General features: G+C 38.7%; 1 protein-coding gene across 3 annotated transcripts in view; it reads left to right on the top strand.

Moving 5' to 3' along the window:
* Positions 1 to 16,903, top strand: part of RBBP6 (RB binding protein 6, ubiquitin ligase) — a 32,013-nt gene extending 15,110 nt beyond the window's left edge. For 2 of the 3 annotated variants that reach the window (XM_044233311.1, XM_044233310.1), the window contains exons 6-19: positions 460 to 548; positions 657 to 753; positions 1,149 to 1,288; positions 3,902 to 4,074; positions 5,544 to 5,647; positions 5,763 to 6,100; positions 7,406 to 7,502; positions 7,614 to 7,692; positions 7,787 to 7,841; positions 9,443 to 9,511; positions 11,189 to 11,551; positions 11,842 to 11,943; positions 12,798 to 14,558; positions 14,915 to 16,903. In XM_044233311.1, coding sequence (XP_044089246.1) covers positions 460 to 548; positions 657 to 753; positions 1,149 to 1,288; positions 3,902 to 4,074; positions 5,544 to 5,647; positions 5,763 to 6,100; positions 7,406 to 7,502; positions 7,614 to 7,692; positions 7,787 to 7,841; positions 9,443 to 9,511; positions 11,189 to 11,551; positions 11,842 to 11,943; positions 12,798 to 14,558; positions 14,915 to 16,484 — 5,037 coding nt within the window. In that variant the 3' untranslated portion in view covers positions 16,485 to 16,903. The remainder of the gene's footprint in view (positions 1 to 459; positions 549 to 656; positions 754 to 1,148; positions 1,289 to 3,901; positions 4,075 to 5,543; positions 5,648 to 5,762; positions 6,101 to 7,405; positions 7,503 to 7,613; positions 7,693 to 7,786; positions 7,842 to 9,442; positions 9,512 to 11,188; positions 11,552 to 11,841; positions 11,944 to 12,797; positions 14,559 to 14,914) is intronic. The other variant, XM_044233312.1, reaches the window with a different exon arrangement.
* Positions 16,904 to 17,865: the final 962 nt, after the last annotated feature.

Here is a 17,865-nt window from a genome sequence, read left to right as displayed (position 1 = left end):
GCACTTAATTTGAAACTGTTGCTACTACTTAAAGAGCCTTCTGGCTTAATAACAGCTGCATAATATGTTCAGTTGTTCTACCCACAACCCTATCTCCAAGTTGTAAGTATTAAGTCTTTGTATTTTGACACTTGAATTGTTTTTAAGATTTAAAATATCAAGTGTTTCCGGAATCTGTTTTTAACTCTTAGAGGAGTCATATGCAAATCTTAATGTAAGGTACAAACAGGGTCTAAGGTTTGAGTGCCCCCAGAACGGCCTTCCTCAGCACTGCAGACACCCAAACGTCATGTAATGACCTAAGGAACTCCCGGTGCCTCTTCTAGGTTATACATTTAAATAGTTTTAGGTTTTATGCAAGACTAGATACTGCTCTTTACAGGATGAGTGGTTTGTCTTTGGCTGTGTGGTCTTAAATGTGTTTCTAATGTGTGTGTCAAATAATTACCTGTTAAACAGACTGCCAATCTGGCTGAAGCCAATGCTTCTGAAGAAGATAAAATTAAAGCAATGATGTCGCAATCTGGCCATGAATACGACCCAATCAAGTAAGTCCATAAAGGCTTCGTATTAATAGGTATTTGGGGGTGGGTTCCCCCCCCAATCAAAACGTTTTTTCAAGTTTTTGTGTACATGTAATTTTTTTTCCCTTTCAGTTACATGAAGAAACCTCTAGGTCCACCACCTCCATCTTACACCTGTTTTCGTTGTGGTAAACCTGGCCATTATATTAAGAATTGCCCAACAAATGGGGTAAGTCCAAAATAGAAACCCTGGTGCACCTTATTTTTCTCCGTTATTTCTTAGCCATTGTAGTTGTCTTGTGAATCCTGCCTTCTCTATTACCATGGCAAATGAGCACAGGCTCTGGAGCCCAACTGCCAGGCTTCAGAACCTGGCTCTGCCATTTAATAGCTGCGTGAGCCTGGGCAAGTTACTTGATGCTTCAGGCCTGTCGTTTCTTCTCTGGGTGACTGAGGTGCTCATAGCAGTATTTCCCTCACGTGGCTGTTGCGAAGATTAAGTGAGGTCATGTGTGTAAAGCACTACAAATAACAGAAGCAATTAATGAGTACTGCATGTTAGTTAATATTAAATAAATGTAACTGCTTGCTTTCTTCCTCCTTTCTCCTTTCTCCTCCGAATAGGATAAAAACTTTGAATCTGGTCCTAGGATTAAAAAGAGCACTGGTATTCCCAGAAGTTTTATGATGGAGGTGAAAGATCCTAACATGAAAGGTGCAATGCTTACCAACACCGGAAAATACGCAATACCAACTATAGATGCGTAAGTATGGAGTTAGGTGCGGTCGGTGAGGCCGCCGTCCGGCCAGGCGCCAGTGCTCTCTGTAGTCTCGGCTCGTAACGTGGCTATCTGGATTACTTGTGAGCATTATATAGCAATACTGTTAGTCTCCATGTGTTGCATTTCTGTGTGAAGAATGAAAGGCTGCAGTCTGCTCCATTAAATGCAAATTTAAAATGGATTTGGGGGTTTTTGTTATCACTGAGTGCCACTTCCCTTGTAGTCTTCTGATTTTTTCTTTTTCTGTCATACCCTGCTTTCTTCCTCATTCACATACATACTCCCACATAATCTTATATGCTATCTACATTTATAAGTGAAGAAGACAAATACCTTAATCCTTTTGAGAAGCAAAAGGCTTAAGCATAAGCGTTCTACAAGATATCAAGGCAAATATAAGTGCCAGGAATAAATAAAAAACCGAGTCCTCTTGAACAAGTTTGGACAAACCATGGGAGTGTTAAGATTTTAAAATGTGGTTTATTTTATACGCCATTAGAGCTACAGCGCCGTATGCTACAGCTTCATGCTTATTTTGAATGGGTTTTCAGATTTTGCTTAATGGGTCAATTTTAATGAAATGGATAGATGTGGAAACCTAGCGTTATGGTTCAACTAGATAACTTCTCAGTTTACCTGCTCTTACTGATCATTACATTTTTGGCTGCCCTGGGCAGCTGAGAAATCACATAATATAGAACACGGTATTAATTGTTCCTTTGGACTGCATTCTCTAACCACTCCTCCAGTGAGTTACGAAGTGAGCATGTCCTCAGGACAGATCTTGAGAAACATCAATTTAGAGAACAGCTGGCAGTGTTCGTAGGGACACGGAAAATGTACGGAAGAACGGTTTGCTTCAGCTTCATGCTGTCCTGTTGAAATGCAGTGTAGTGGGCAGCTGAGGGTGATGGGAGAAAGACGGCTGCGCTGTGGAAATGGTGTGGGGCAGAGTGGTTTCGAGTATGCGCTCGAGTAAGAAGTGCCTCGTTTTCGCTCACGGATAGGAATGAATGTTCTCCTAAACTCCCAACCCTGTTCACTTTCTCAGTTTCACCCCCATCTATTTTTTCTCCGTCACCATCCTGTGTTTGTGGTTCATCTTAGAGCAGTCCGTTGTTCTGTTTCTAATTCAGACATTTCATACATATTTCCAAACAACTTAGGTTGAAATGGATGATTTTTACAGACACAATTTAAGAGCAGACCGCTTCATCTTAATATAATATATACAAGTAAAAGTATTTAAATAGAAATTTGTGTTGGAATAACACCACCCTTGTGAACCCTAACTAGTAATTAACTTCATTGTTTTTGAATGCTGAAATACAAAAGCCCATTTGTGCCAAACACACAGCAAATACTGGGGAAAATGGGAGCCCAAATATTTTAAATGAAGCTTTCACCCTCTCCACTAACACCACTGATAAGCAACTCAGACTCTTCTTCTGTTTCTTTTTCTATCCTCTGTTCTCCTCTTTTTTTTTTTTTCTTTCTTTCTTTTCTCTCTTTTGGGCAGTGGGAGACTCCTCTTTCACAAATTGGGAACAATGGGGCATAAGCAAATTGATACTTATTTCTGGAATCGTGGTGATGTCTATGGAGCAACTGCAACACAAATAACACACCTAAGGTACCCTACTCCGTACAGCTGAGATTCTTTCATTTCCAGCGTTGAGATTGACACACTCTGTTCCTAAATGAGGTAGAAAGAATTTATGTAGGCATTCCTGTGTTTTATAAATCTGCCTGATTACAGAGAAGATGGGGGTGTTCGAAATAGTTGTGACAAGTTAGAGAATAGTGTATTGTTTTTTTTCTTTTTGATATATTAAATATACAACATTTCTGCAGAATGCACTTCTACCAAAAAATGGACCCCAAATGATGGAAGTGTTACTTTATGTTTTTGTAACACATACTTTGATCACTTAAGTCATTAATATTTCTTAGTTGGCTATGAATAGTAAGTCTCTCTTTTAAAATGCTGATTATAAGTAGATCACTGGTTTTATAGTCTACTTCTAGATACTGGTGTGGTTGGTAGCGTCCTGTTTCCCTTGAGGTATCCCCCTTAATTTTGTAATGTCAGCACCAATTTCTATTTCCTGTGGTACGGCATTCGCTGTAATACCGTCACATGTTCTGGGTACTGTTGGACCGTGGAGGGGAAATTTCGTTTGTTTGTTTTTCAAGTAACGTGGTAGCATAGAGAAAATTGTGGTTAGGGTGTTGTCATGTCTAAGTTCAAATCCTGTCTCTGCCACTTAAACATAATTTTGTGGCACCGAATATGTCCCTTTATTTTCCAGTCCTCAGTTCCAGAGTTGTGGATTTTTAAGATTCTGTTAGCCAGTTTTACAGTGTTTGTTTCTTTTTGTTATACTTGTTTAGGACTTTGTTTTATGTCTTTTTGTTGTTTAGAGGGAGGATGTTCGTAATACTCCATTATTTTGGAAGGTATTATACTTGTGTAAACAAATGTAGCATCGAACTGAATTATAAGTTCCCATTATGGTATAGTAGAACATGTTCATATCTTGGAAATACTTTGCCTTCTTAACAGTGTTAAAACAGAGAAACCTTCTTTTACAGAGAAGCATATGCAATTGGGAAGAAAGAAAAACCACCTTTCTTACCAGAGGAGCCATCTTCTTCTTCAGAAGAAGATGATCCTATTCCAGATGAATTGTTGTGTCTCATCTGCAAAGATATTATGACTGACGCCGTTGTCATTCCCTGCTGTGGAAACAGTTATTGCGATGAATGTAAGAAACGTTGAACTTTAAAAGATGTAGGTCTTGAAATATGTGTATTTACATGGAGAGGCTCTAAGCAACATTATAGGTTTTAAGAATGAAGTATGAAATGTCAGTAATTGGTCAGTTCCTAAGTGAGCATTTAATAGCAAGAACTGTTTTTGTTGCTGCATTTTTTTTAAACAATAGTCTCTTTGTCCTATTAATTATTAGAATGGACCACCTCTTGTACCTTCATCAGGTAACTCAACTGGGGTTTTATGAAATGTAGGATTTTTGTTGCCTGTACATTTTAAATGGTATGCAAAATTTTGAATGGTTTTTGGGCCTTAGATATTCTGGAAATACTTTTAAATGGTACTTAAATCCCTTTTTTGGAAGATTGTGGAAAATAGCTTATTCCTTATTCTAAAATTCCTAAGTGTGATTGAGATCTTCTTTCTCACCTGCATTTGCCATGTGGTGACTTGTGACTTTTTTTTTTTCTTTCTAAAGATTTAATTTATTTATTTTTGTCAGAGAGAGAGAGCACAAGCAGGCAGAGGCAGAGAGAGAAGCAGGCTCCCCACTGAGCAAGGAGCCTGATGCAGGACTCGATCCCAGGACCCTGGGATCATGACCTGGGCCGAAGGCAGCGGCTTAACCGAGTGAGCTACCCAGGCGTCCCTGACTTTTTTTTTTTTCTGATCATTTATATTAGCATTTGTTTTTTTTCTGCCACTTACTCTAAATTTGCCCCTTCTTAACCGAGATGAAAATGGCATCCTCTGAAAATTTCACTGCTTCTCTGTGGCGTGCTCTCCTCTGGCCTTTTTCATTTCTAAACATAGCTTTGGAACATAAATCTTTATTTGGGGTCCTCTTTAGTGAAGACCAAGGTAAAGAAGAGGTCACTTACAGTTTGTTTCAGGGTGTGTCTTAGATTAACAAGCCACTTATTACTGGATTTTTTTACTATACTAAAGCATAATCGGTGAATCTGTAATTTAGCATTATTTCTATGTACTGTGCTGGAGGTATTGCTGACTTTGACTGTAGAACATTTCTGGTTTTTATCCTCTACTTTCCTCGTGAGGCTTTTTAAAAGGCCTCTTAGCCATGAAAAGTTTTTCTCTTTCTAGACTATACCTTATTTCTGTGATTTTTCCCCTGTAATATTCCAACTACTAGCTAAACAAAGAGAATGGTTTTAAGGAAAGAGTGCTTCTTCTCTCACTTTAAATGTTTGTTGAAATTATATTCATGGCTTCTGTTTTTAAGGTAGAAGTTAGAGCGAAGGAGTGCTATCAGGCAAGAGATTTTACTTCTAAGTTTCTTAATCTCAGAAATGATTAGTGATATGTGCTTGGAAACAGAAATGTAACCGCTTAGGTATAAGTCTTTGTAATTTATTCTCTAAACCCTGAGTTTTTGTTATTCATTCTCTAAACACGGAGTTTGTACTCTGCTTTTATTAATACTTAAAATATTTGACATAGGTATAAGAACAGCACTCTTGGAATCAGATGATCATACATGTCCAACCTGCCATCAGAATGATGTCTCTCCTGATGCTTTAATTGCCAATAAATTCTTAAGACAGGTAACTATTTTCATATCCCTTTTCTGAAAAATTTTTAAGAAATTTTGATTGTTTAAATTTACTTGAGTAAATACAGCCTTACATTTTCCTGCATTTTTCTGTTCGGTATCTGTAGGCTGTTAATAACTTCAAAAATGAAACTGGTTATACGAAAAGACTACGGAAACAGTTACCTCCACCAGCAGCCTCCGGACCGCCTCCGAGACCACTCATCCAGCGGAACCTCCAGCCTCTGATGAGATCTCCAATATCAAGACAACAGGACCCTCTTATGATTCCAGTGACATCTTCATCAACTCACCCAGCTCCTCCTCTGTCTTCATTAACTTCTAACCCATCTTCCTTGGCCCCTCCTGTGCCTGGAAATTCATCTTCTACCCCAGCTCCTGTACCTGATATAACGGCAACGGTGTCCATATCAGTCCACTCAGAAAAATCAGATGGACCTTTCCGGTAAGTCTGTGTGCGGCTCTTGTGATTTAGAAACAAGTGAGATCGATAGTACAGTTTTTTTATTGTATGTTGCTCTAGCAGTTGTGGTGGCTGCTGTATGTATCATCCTTGTGATCACTGTGCTCAGTAAGGTGGGGGACTCAAAAAAGTCACCCTCTTCTAAAGGTTTCCTTGTAACAGATGACCTACTCCTATTGGAGGAACAGGCAAATGAAGGAGATTCACTCGGTAAATGATTAAGCATCCCAAGGTGAAGGACTATACAAGTTGCCAACAACCCTTATTAAATGTCGAATCATAAAGAGATTTCACTTATGGTCATAATGGTGGTATTAGAAAGAGTCGATTTGAGCAGAACTAAGCACAGTTTGGATCGGTAGAGGGGATAAAACACTGGTGGCGGTAGAATTGTTTTGGAGCAAAATTAGGTAGAAGACCAATGAAAACTCACTCAAATCCTACCACTTCAGACACAAAAAGGACCTTTGACCATGTAGTCTGATGGCTTTTATAAATTCTTAAAGAAGCAACCACCTTTTTTTAAAAAAAAAAAAAAAAAGATATCGGGGGTCTGTACAGACCTACTGAAGTAAAAATCTTGAGGATTGGGTCCTTTACATGTACGTGGAAGACTTCTCACTGATTTTCTGTGATTAACGGTAGGAATGAGTCTCAGGGTTCATTGGCTTTTCTAAGATCACCCCTTTGATTCACTCGTGGAGCTGGAAGTAGAATTTACTCTTAATCCTGTCTCTTTAGGTCCCACACTTTGACTTTCTGTTTGTTTGGGTTTTTTTTAAGCTTTTATTATTCTTACCACCATACTGGTTTCTATCATAGCTATCATAGATGGGACTGCTTATGGAGATTTCCTTTTTTTTTTTTTTTTTTTTTTTTTTTTAAGGATTTTATTTATTTATTTGACAGGCAGAGATCACAAGTAGGCAGAGAGGCAGGCAGAGAGAGAGGAAGGGAAGCAGGCTCCCTGCTGAGCAGAGAGCCCGATGCGGGACTCGATCCCAGGACCCTGGGACCATGACCCGAGCCGAAGGCAGAGGCTTTAACCCACTGAGCCACCCAGGCGCCCCGAGATTTCCATTTTTTTACTTACCACTCTGTGTTCAAGGAACTCTGTAAAGGTCCAGTCCTCTCACTTTCCTCAAAAGTTTTCATCAACTTTGATTTAATTAATCACCTTAATGCAGGTGGTGGGCAAACAGACTTAGTAATAATGTGTAATTTTTTGCTCTTAATCCTCCATTTCTGATGATTTCTTAATGCATCGTGAACTACATGGTTTTCCAGGGACTCTGATAGTAAAATCCTGCCGGCTGCGGCCCTTGCACCCGAGCATTCAAAGGGGGCCTCTTCAATCGCAATTACTGCTCTTATGGAAGAAAAGGTAAGTTTGATTGGCTTTTAAATTTGGAGAGTTGTCTTACTGTTGTTCTTCTGGGTCTGTTGTTGGGTCTTTTTTTAACTGTTTCTTTCTATTCATGTTTTTTTCCTACAGGGTTACCAGGTGCCTGTACTTGGAACCCCATCTTTGCTTGGACAGTCACTATTGCATGGACAGTTGATCCCCACAACTGGTAAGTAAAATTCTGGTTTGAATATTTTTTTTCTTTCAGAACAGTTGTAACTTAACATGCGGTTTCATATTTACCTATTGTTTTTGTTTCCAAGGTCCAGTAAGAATAAATACTGCCCGTCCGGGTGGTGGTCGACCAGGTTGGGAACAGTAAGTATATGTTTAAAAATCTCCAGATGATTGCTTTTGAACTAGGTAATGGGAATTAGAGTCTAGCTTGTTGCTAATATTTTTTATTGTAAACTCCTCTTTTGTATGCCATATTAACATAGTTTTTATGTAAAGTGTCATAAATTCAAGATTAGGTAAACTATTTTCTAAAAGAATGAGTAATTCTCCTCTTAAAATGGTAAAACATAAAATCTTACCAATTCTTGTTACTTTCATGTCTTACCAAATGGTGATCTTGACAGAATCTCAGTTAATGAATAGATAAGAAGTAATTGAAAGTATTTCTTTTGAAAGAATATTTTAAATAGTAAATCACTTGTGCTAATAGATTAAACTTTTTCCTAGTCTTTTTTTTTTTAAAGCCAGCATTTTATTTTTTTTTTAAAGATTTTATTTATTCATCTGACAGACAGAGATCACAAGTAGGCAGAGAGGCAGGCAGAGAGAGAGGGAGGAAGCAGGCTCCTTGATGAGCAGAGAGCCTGATGTGGGGCTCGATCCCAGGACCCTGGGATCATGACCTGAGCCGAAGGCAGAAGCTTTAACCCACTGAGCCACCCAGGTGCCCCGAACTTTTTCCTAGTCTTGATATGGATTTTTGAAATTTGATTTGAGTGAACACATAGTAAGGCTGCCAAACACAGAATTTCTCGTTTTGAATGGTCTGTGTTTGTGAAATTTTATTGCATATTAAAATCTGTAGGATTTTTTTTTTTTTTTTTAAAGAAAGTCATCTTTTAAAGATTTTATTTATTTATTTGACAGAGAGATCACAAGTAGGCCAGAGGCAGGCAGAGAGAGAGAGGAGGAAGCAGGCTCCCTGCTGAGCAGAGAGCCCGATGTGGGGCTCGATCCCAGGACTCTGGGATCATGACCTGAGCCGAAGGCAGAGGCTTTAACCCACTGAGCCACCCAGGCGCCCCAAAATCTGTAGGATTTTGATCTTTGTATTTGATGATGGTCTGTGGCATTAAAAATTAGTATATTTATTTATGAATGGTCTTTATATAATCATTTCTTTTTCTATAATTTATATAAACAGACTGATATATATTTATATGTAAACTGGCTTATAATCTAAAAGTTTGATCTATTTGTTTGAAAGGTAAGTTAGATTTTTCATTTTCAAAAGTATGCTAAGTGAGAGACTTAGCAGATTGTGTCAGAAGGAATACAGAATTTGGAGAGGGGTAGGGTTGGGTTGGAATCCCAGCCCCTGCACTTAACAGCTGCATGACCTTGGGCCATGCAGTTTTACTCCTCAGTTGTGCAGTGTGCAGCAGATAAAAGGGCTCTGTTTCTCTTCTGTAACAAGTTCATAGTCACTTGTAGAATGCTAAATGGAATACCATATTGTGAAAAATACTGTACATTGAGGTTTAATTATGGTCACAATAGTTAATCAAAAAAATAATTTAAGTAGATGTAATACTTGCCCGTATCTCCTCTATCTGGAACAAATTTCAGAATGAGGATCAGGGAGAGGAGAAAGTTTCTAAAATAGTTAAAATTTGTGTCTTAAAGTCTACACATTAAGAGATCATGTGTTATACTCAAGCCCATTTTATCTTTCCACACAGTTCCAATAAGCTTGGATATCTGGTTTCTCCACCGCAGCAAATTAGAAGGGGGGAGAGAAGCTGCTACAGGTAGGCTTATTAAACATCTTGAAAAACTGTAATCTGATGACCTGCTGAAAAATATAACACAAAGAAATTAAAGCCACAGCAGTGGCAGGGGAGGGGAGGTCATTTGGTTTATGCTTATCTCATTTAAGTCCTCAGGAGTTGCCCTTGAGGCCTAGAGAAGAATAGATTATATTTAGTCTTTTAAATGATGGTTTTAGGCTACATCTTTAATACTCCTTCCCAGTGATGATTTTCTCCCAGTGCACAGCAGAGTATTAGCTTACATTTACTCTTTTGAGGGTAGAAGGGAGTCATTAAGGCCCAGACAATATTAACATGAAAGTTAACTAGTTCACCTCCCAAGCGTGAAGAACACTTGCATTTATTTCTCTTCTAGACTCCATTGTTTGAATCTTCTCCCACCTTCTCTTTTCTAAAAGAAAGGACAAAGAGATTGTTCAGGGCTCTTTCCCGGGACCGACCAAAGCAATGTTATTCTGTGGAAGTAAGCCCTAGGTCTTAATATCTAGGTCACACCCGCCACCAGGGTAAAGGGCCTCTAAATTAACTCTATAACAAGAATATATTAAGGGCATCTTTAGTGCTCTGTTGAGAATTGCTAAGTAATAACTTTGTTACTAGATCACTTGTTAATGGAAGATAATATTTACTAATTCAGACTCTGAAAAGAGGCTTAAAATCTGAACCCCTGCTGCTGCTTTATAATTTTAAAAAACCTTTAACTTGACAGAAAGAAGCCCACCTTTTAAAGAAGCCACTATTTCCTCAGTGAGGGACAATTCAGAAACATCGGCTCGCACTGTTATTTTCACCCAACCCTTAGAAATAAAACATTGAGATTTCTAGTTGTTGATTACAGATGTCACGAGTCATACTTGTGTTCTTGAGGATGAAAGGTAGAGCATAGGGAATGTAATCAATGGTATTGTGATGGTGTGTTACGGTGACAGATAGTAGGTTACACTGTCAGCCTCACGTAAGGTGTAGACTTAATGAATCGCTGTGTTGCACACCTGAAACTAAAGAAACCTAGTGTGTCAACTCTACTTCCAGTTTGTAAAAAATGTAACCAGTTAATACAAAGTACTTTAAATCCAAAAACAAAACAAAAAAAACATGAAACCATTTAAAACTGTGTTTCTAAAGACATTTTAATGACATCGAGAAATGTTCATGGTATATATAATGTCAGGTGAAATACAAAATTATAAATATCAAAGGTATTTTTGAAGTACTACTTAGAAGGATCCTTTCCACAGTTCCTATCTCAAAGGATTATAGGAAGTGGTTTTTCTTCATTGAAAGTTTTGGTCTGAAGGGTATTCTGGGATGGTCTAGGTCAGAGAGGCATTAACCTTGCCCGTTCCTTGAAATGACAGATTGGGAAGTCACAAAAGATCATTGTGGAGTGATCATGAATGTGAACTTCATAAGAGAACTTCTAAATATAGTGTCTCCGTAGGGAGACGGCCCTGTTAACTTGTATCATCTGGGTCCCCAAGTGGCCTTAAAAATTATGTTTTCATATAAATAAGTTCCTATGCTTATTTTGAATAGTTGTTTCTGTCCCATCATTTGTAAGTTTGAAGGTAATTATGGACAGAAAAGACAGGCTTACTTGTCTGTCTCAGGTGATTTTAGTTTGAAGAAATAATATCTTGGAATTTGTTTCTCCAGAAGTATAAACCGCGGACGACACCACAGCGAAAGATCACAGAGAACTCAAGGCCCGTCGCTACCAGCAACTCCAGTTTTTGTGCCTGTGCCACCCCCTCCTCTGTATCCGCCCCCACCCCATACACTTCCTCTCCCTCCAGGTGTGCCTCCTCCACAGTTCTCTCCTCAGTTTCCTCCCGGCCAGCCGCCACCTGCTGGCTATAGTGTCCCTCCTCCAGGCTTTCCTCCAGCTCCGGCCAATTTATCGACAACTTGGGTATCGTCAGGAGTGCAGACAGCTCACTCAAATACCATCCCAACAACACAGGCACCCCCGTTGTCCAGGGAAGAATTCTATAGAGAGCAACGACGGCTAAAAGAAGAGTGAGTGTTTTATTTTGAAATTCTCATACACTTTCATTTTCTGATGTAACATTAAACCAGGTATCTTTGGAAACATTTTCTAGTGTTTCCAGTTAGTGTAAGAAAAATCACCTACAAATTAAACCAAAGCCATACAAGCAACTTCCTCAGGGATTCTTAGTTATTTATAGTTTTAAAATGGAAAACTAATGGCAATTTCATTCATTTCATTCATGATCTAATTACATTTGTCTTGTTAGTTTTCTTAAATGGTTTTTGTTAACTTTCACTCTTTAACTTTATTTTACTAGGGAAAAGAAAAAGTCCAAGCTAGATGAGTTTACAAATGATTTTGCTAAGGAATTGATGGAATACAAAAAGATTCAAAAGGAGCGTAGGCGCTCATTTTCCAGGTTAGTGTTTTGCAAGCCTTCACAACAGAATTACAAATGGGACTTTGAATATCCAGGGATTAGCTATGGATATAAATAGCATTGCACTTACGGAATTTTTCTGATTCGGTCTAGGTTTATAGAAATGGACATGTAGCTTATTTCCCAATATCTGTTTATTAAAATGTCTCAGTGTAAATTCTATTGTGTAGAACTAGCAGTTATGGGGATTAAATTGCCCTTGTCCCTCAAAGTTATTTGTAGCATGAAATAATTGGGAAATGTTTGTGGAAGGAAAGAGAGAAATAGCCAAAGGATATTTCTGAGGACCCTTTTACCTGAGGCGACAGCTTCTTGCTGGAACATTAACCTGTGTAATTAATGAAGTAGTGGTAGAATACAAATTGATTTGCCGATAGAAAAACTGAATTATAAAAATTCCCTGGAAGTTTGTTTTTAAAAGACTTATTTTTTAAGCTTACATTTGAAATGTGGTTCTTTTCAAAGCTAGACTACTGGCCAACATAGGACAAAGAAAGTACTCCTACTTAAATAATCAGATAGGAAGTAAAATTTAAACTTAATTGGCATTTTGTTTAATGTTAAGTTAATTGGCTCATATAACTCACGGTACATTAATGCGCTTCACTCTCTAATTGTCAGGATTTCACTTTTGTTTTGTAACAAGTGATTGCTCTGATCTTTGTGTACTTTATTCCATTCCAGTAGAGGTCACTGTGCCTCTTTAATCATCTAAGATGAAATTTGATATAAAGAAAGATGGAACCGTGAGGATAGCATGCTAGAATCTGAGTCTGTATTTTATTTTGTATATATTTCTCAACTATCAACTATTGTTTTGTTTTTGTTTTTAGGTCTAAATCTCCCTATAGTGGTTCGTCATACTCAAGAAGTTCATATACTTACTCTAAGTCAAGATCTGGTTCAACACGTTCACGTTCTTATTCGCGATCATTTAGCCGCTCACACTCTCGTTCCTATTCACGATCACCTCCATACCCCAGAAGAGGCAGAGGCAAGAGCCGAAATTACCGTTCACGGTCTAGATCTCATGGATATCATCGATCTAGATCAAGGTCACCCCCATATAGACGATATCATTCACGGTCAAGATCTCCTCAAGCCTTTAGGGGACAATCTCCCAATAAACGTAATGTGCCTCAAGGGGAAACAGAACGTGAATATTTTAATAGATACAGAGAAGTTCCGCCACCTTATGACATGAAAGCTTATTATGGGAGGAGTGTTGACTTTAGAGACCCATTTGAAAAAGAGCGTTACCGAGAATGGGAGAGAAAATACAGAGAGTGGTATGAAAAGTATTATAAAATAGGTTATGCTACTGGAGCACAGCCTAGACCATCAGCAAATAGAGAGAACTTTTCTCCAGAGAGGTTTTTGCCTCTTAATATCAGGAATTCTCCCTTCACAAGAGGCCGCAGGGAAGATTATGCTGGTGGACAAAGTCACAGAAGTCGAAATTTAGGTGGCAACTATCCAGAAAAGCTTTCAACAAGAGACAGTCACAATCAGAAGGACAACACAAAGTCAAAAGAGAAAGAGAGTGAAAATGCTCCGGGAGATGGTAAAGGAAACAAACATAAGAAACATAGGAAAAGAAGAAAGGGGGAGGAAAGTGAAGGCTTTCTTAACCCTGAGTTATTAGAAACTTCTAGAAAATCGAGAGAACCTACAAGTGGTGAAGAAAATAAAACAGACTCATTGTTTGTTCTCCCAAGTCGAGATGATGCTACACCTGTTAGAGATGAACCAATGGATGCCGAATCTATCACTTTTAAATCGGTGTCTGAAAAAGACAAGAGGGAGAAAGACAAACCAAAAGCAAAAGGTGATAAGACCAAACGAAAAAATGATGCTTCCACTGTGTCAAAAAAGGAAAACGTTGCAAAACCTGCTAAGGGACCTCAAGAAAAACTAGATGGAGAGCGTGAAAAATCTCCTCGATCTGAACCTCCACTTAAAAAAGCCAAAGAGGAGACTCCAAAGACTGACAATGCTAAATCATCATCTTCCTCCCAAAAAGATGAAAAGATCACTGGTACCCCCAGGAAAGCTCACTCTAAGTCAGCAAAAGAACACCAAGAGACAAAACCAGTCAAAGAGGAAAAAGTAAAGAAGGATTACTCCAAAGATGTCAAATCAGAAAAGCTCACTAATAAGGAAGAAAAGGCCAAGAAGCCTAGTGAAAAAAGTAAGCCACCTGACAGCAAGGGAGAAAAAAGAAAAAGAAAAACTGAAGAAAAGGGTGCAGATAAAGATTTTGAATCCTCTTCAACGAAAATCTCTAAACTAGAAGTAACGGAAATAGTGAAACCATCACCAAAGCGTAAAATGGAACCTGATATTGAAAAGATGGATAGGACCCCTGAGAAAGACAAAATTTCATCATCAACTGCCCCAGCCAAAAAAATCAAGCTCAACAGAGAAACTGGTAAGAAAATTGGAAGTACAGAAAATGTATCTAATACAAAAGAACCCTCTGAAAAACTGGAGTCAACATCTAGCAAAGTTAAACAAGAAAAAGTCAAAGGAAAGGTCAGACGAAAAGTAGCTGGAGCCGAGGGATCCAGCTCAACGCTTGTGGATTATACCAGGTAACTGATTATGGGTGGTTGGGTGCGGATGCGTGTTTTGGGAAAGAATTTAATTTTATCAGCGCTTGTACTTCTAAAGTGTAATATATTAATTAAGAAGGGATTAAGCTGGTTAATTCCTGTCTTTAAAGAAAGGAGTTGAAGGTGGTTAAATTTTGTGGATGAGCCACTTTTTTTTTTTTACACAATCCTACATTTAAATCATTTAATCTTTTATCAGAATAAGGGCATTGGCTTTTGAGCATTAAAAGGACATTTATGGTTAAGGTAGCCTTTTTACACTTAGTAGTGTTCAGTAGTAGGTAAATTCTTCATTAAATTCATCACAGATTAACAGCATTTTAATTTTTTTTTAGTACAAGCTCAACTGGAGGCAGTCCTGTGCGGAAATCTGAAGAGAAAACAGATACAAAACGAACTGTCATTAAAACTATGGAAGAATATAATAATGACAATACAGCTCCTGCTGAAGATGTTATTATTATGATTCAGGTTCCTCAGTCCAAATGGGATAAAGATGACTTTGAATCTGAAGAAGAAGATGTTAAGACCACCCAGCCTGTGTCAAGTGTAGGAAAACCTGCCAGTGTTATTAAAAATGTCAGCACTAAACCGTTAAATACAGTCAAGTATACTGAAAAAGAGAGTGAGTCATCAGAGAAAATTCAGAAACTCACCAAGGAAGTGAGCCATGAACTTATACAGCATGAGATCAAAAGTTCAAAAAACTCTGCATCCAGTGAAAAGGGGAAGACCAAAGATCGAGATCATTCAGTGTTGGAGAAGGAAAACCCTGAGAAGAGGAAGAACAGCGCTCAGCCAGAGAAAGATAGTAATGTGGACCGTCTGAATGAACAAGGAAATTTTAAAAGTCTGTCTCAATCTTCCAAAGAGACAAGAACTTCAGATAAGCATGATTCCGTTCGAGGTTCTTCAACTAAAGACTTTACCCCCAACAGAGACAAAAAAACCGACTATGACAACAGAGAATACTCAAGTTCCAAACGTAGAGAGGAAAGAAACGAATTAACAAGAAGGAAAGACTCTCCTTCTCGAAGTAAAGATTCTGCATCTGGACAGAAAACTAAGCCAAGGGAGGAGAGAGATTTGCCCAAAAAAGGAACAGGAGATTCCAAAAAGAGCAATTCCAGTCCTTCAAGAGAGAAAAAACCTCATGATCACAAAGCCACTTACGATACAAAACGCCCAAGTGAAGAGACAAAACCTGTAGATAAAAATCCTTGTAAAGACCGTGAGAAGCACACATTAGAAGCAAGGAACAATAAAGAGTCAAGTGGCAATAAATTGCCGTATGTGCTTAACCCACCAGACCCACAGACGGAAAAAGAGCAAGTTCCTGGGCAGACTGACAAGAATGCGGTGAAGCCGAAACCGCAGTTAAGTCACTCCTCCCGACTTTCCTCCGACTTAACTAGAGAGACTGATGAAGCTGCTTTTGAACCAGACTATAATGAAAGTGACAGTGAAAGCAATGTGTCTGTGAAAGAGGAGGAAACTTCAGGAAAAGTTTCTAAGGAAGTGAAAGAGAAAATCGTGGAGAAAGCAAAAGACAGCCTGGACCCGGCAGCAGGCGGCCAGATAGGCACAGCCAGGAGCCAGAGCCAAAGCAGCCCTAGTGTTAGTCCAAGTCGAAGTCATAGCCCTTCTGGAAGCCAGACCCGAAGCCACAGCAGTAGTGCCAGCTCTGCAGAGAGTCAGGACAGCAAGAAGAAGAAGAAGAAAAAGGAAAAGAAAAAGCACAAGAAGCACAAAAAACACAAGAAGCATAAGAAGCATGCGGGCACTGAAGCAGAATTGGAAAAAAGCCAAAAACACAAACACAAGAAAAAGAAGTCAAAGAAGAGCAAAGATAAAGAAAAGGAGAAGGAGAAGGATGACCAAAAAGTGAAATCTGTCCCTGTATAAAAGGACAGATTTTAAAAATTGACTTAATTACTAAGTCATCTGTATTAAATTTTGTTATAATGTAAAGAGATTCAAGCCTTGTAAATAATGATATGGAAGACCCTGTGCTGCACTTAAAATATTGCTGCTTGATTATTTGATTTTTACATCAGAGCTTTATAACACGAACTTTTGTACAGAATTGTGAGTTGTGACCATGTAACATGAGAGGTTTTGCTAGGGCCTATTATTTTTAACCACCATTAATTAGTTGGGGTGGAGTTTACTGTACTGTGAAATTTTCACATTTGAATTTTTTTAATTGCCTGGCAAAAGCTGGTATCAGTTCTAAAATATCAGCAGAATGATTTGCTGAATTCATTACAACCCCGTTATGTCACTTTTTGATTACAATAAAAGTTTTCAGTAAACTTTTCAAATGTCGAATGTTTGTGGGTTTTCTTGAAGGAAGTTTGTCCTGTCTCTTCCGCCTTCCGTGTCCTCATTTAAAATAGCCTTTGAGCCTGTAGTATATGTTGCACCAAATAAACAAAATTGGGAAGTAAACATGGTAGATGAACTTCATCAGTGGGCGGGTGGTAGGTGGCCAGAAATAAGAAATCAGGATTAGTTGGAGAATTGGTTGGAAAAAACCCAGGGTCATAAATATATATAGTAATTCGAAGTTTGGACTTCAACTTTAGCAATGAGGAATTGTGGTTTATGGTTCTGTCTTCTTGAAACCCTGATAAATGAGTGTTAAATTCCTTGATAAAATGCCAGCTAAAACAAACAGCCTTGAGCTTCTGGTCTGCCGCATTGACAAGAACAAGCAGCAGCAGCAGGTCCAGGAGCACTAGGTTCGACTGATGGGCTCCTCCTTTGTGGCTGGGGTTCAGAAGTTATCGTAGGCATTGGGAAGCTATTGGAAGGGTTTGGCGAGTTAGGGTAAGAATGGTATCTCAGAAACAGCTGTATAAACAGCGATCAAGATGACAGCAGCTGGGAGGAGGAAAAGAGACCAGGTCCAGTCTGAGGGTGGTCCTAGGTACCCCTGAACTGTTCGTGGGAGAAGAAGGGGTCTACATTAGCAACTTGCCTCTACAAACCTCTGTGTTCGTGCCTTGTCAGGATTTCCAGACTATGACGTGTAGACAGTGTACAAAAATACTGAGTGTGTTTTTAATGCAACTTTTAATATTTAAAAGAAAGAAAGGATTTAAAGAGATGAATGTGGGTGTCATAAATGTTGACCTCATGAAGGCCATCAAGGACCGAGTTAAGTTTATTATATGTTTGTCAAAATAAGTGTGTTAAAGTAAGTTCAATGAAACCAGCTTTCCTTTAGAGGGCTCTGTCACTGGGGATGAAGGCGTCTGTGGTTCCCCCTCGCGGCCCCACC

This window comes from Neovison vison, chromosome 14, assembly GCF_020171115.1.
Source record: "Neovison vison isolate M4711 chromosome 14, ASM_NN_V1, whole genome shotgun sequence".
Classification (NCBI taxonomy): Eukaryota; Metazoa; Chordata; class Mammalia; order Carnivora; family Mustelidae; genus Neogale; species Neogale vison.
Note: the sequence above shows the minus strand (reverse complement) of the source record. Positions and strands in the feature narration are given on the sequence as shown.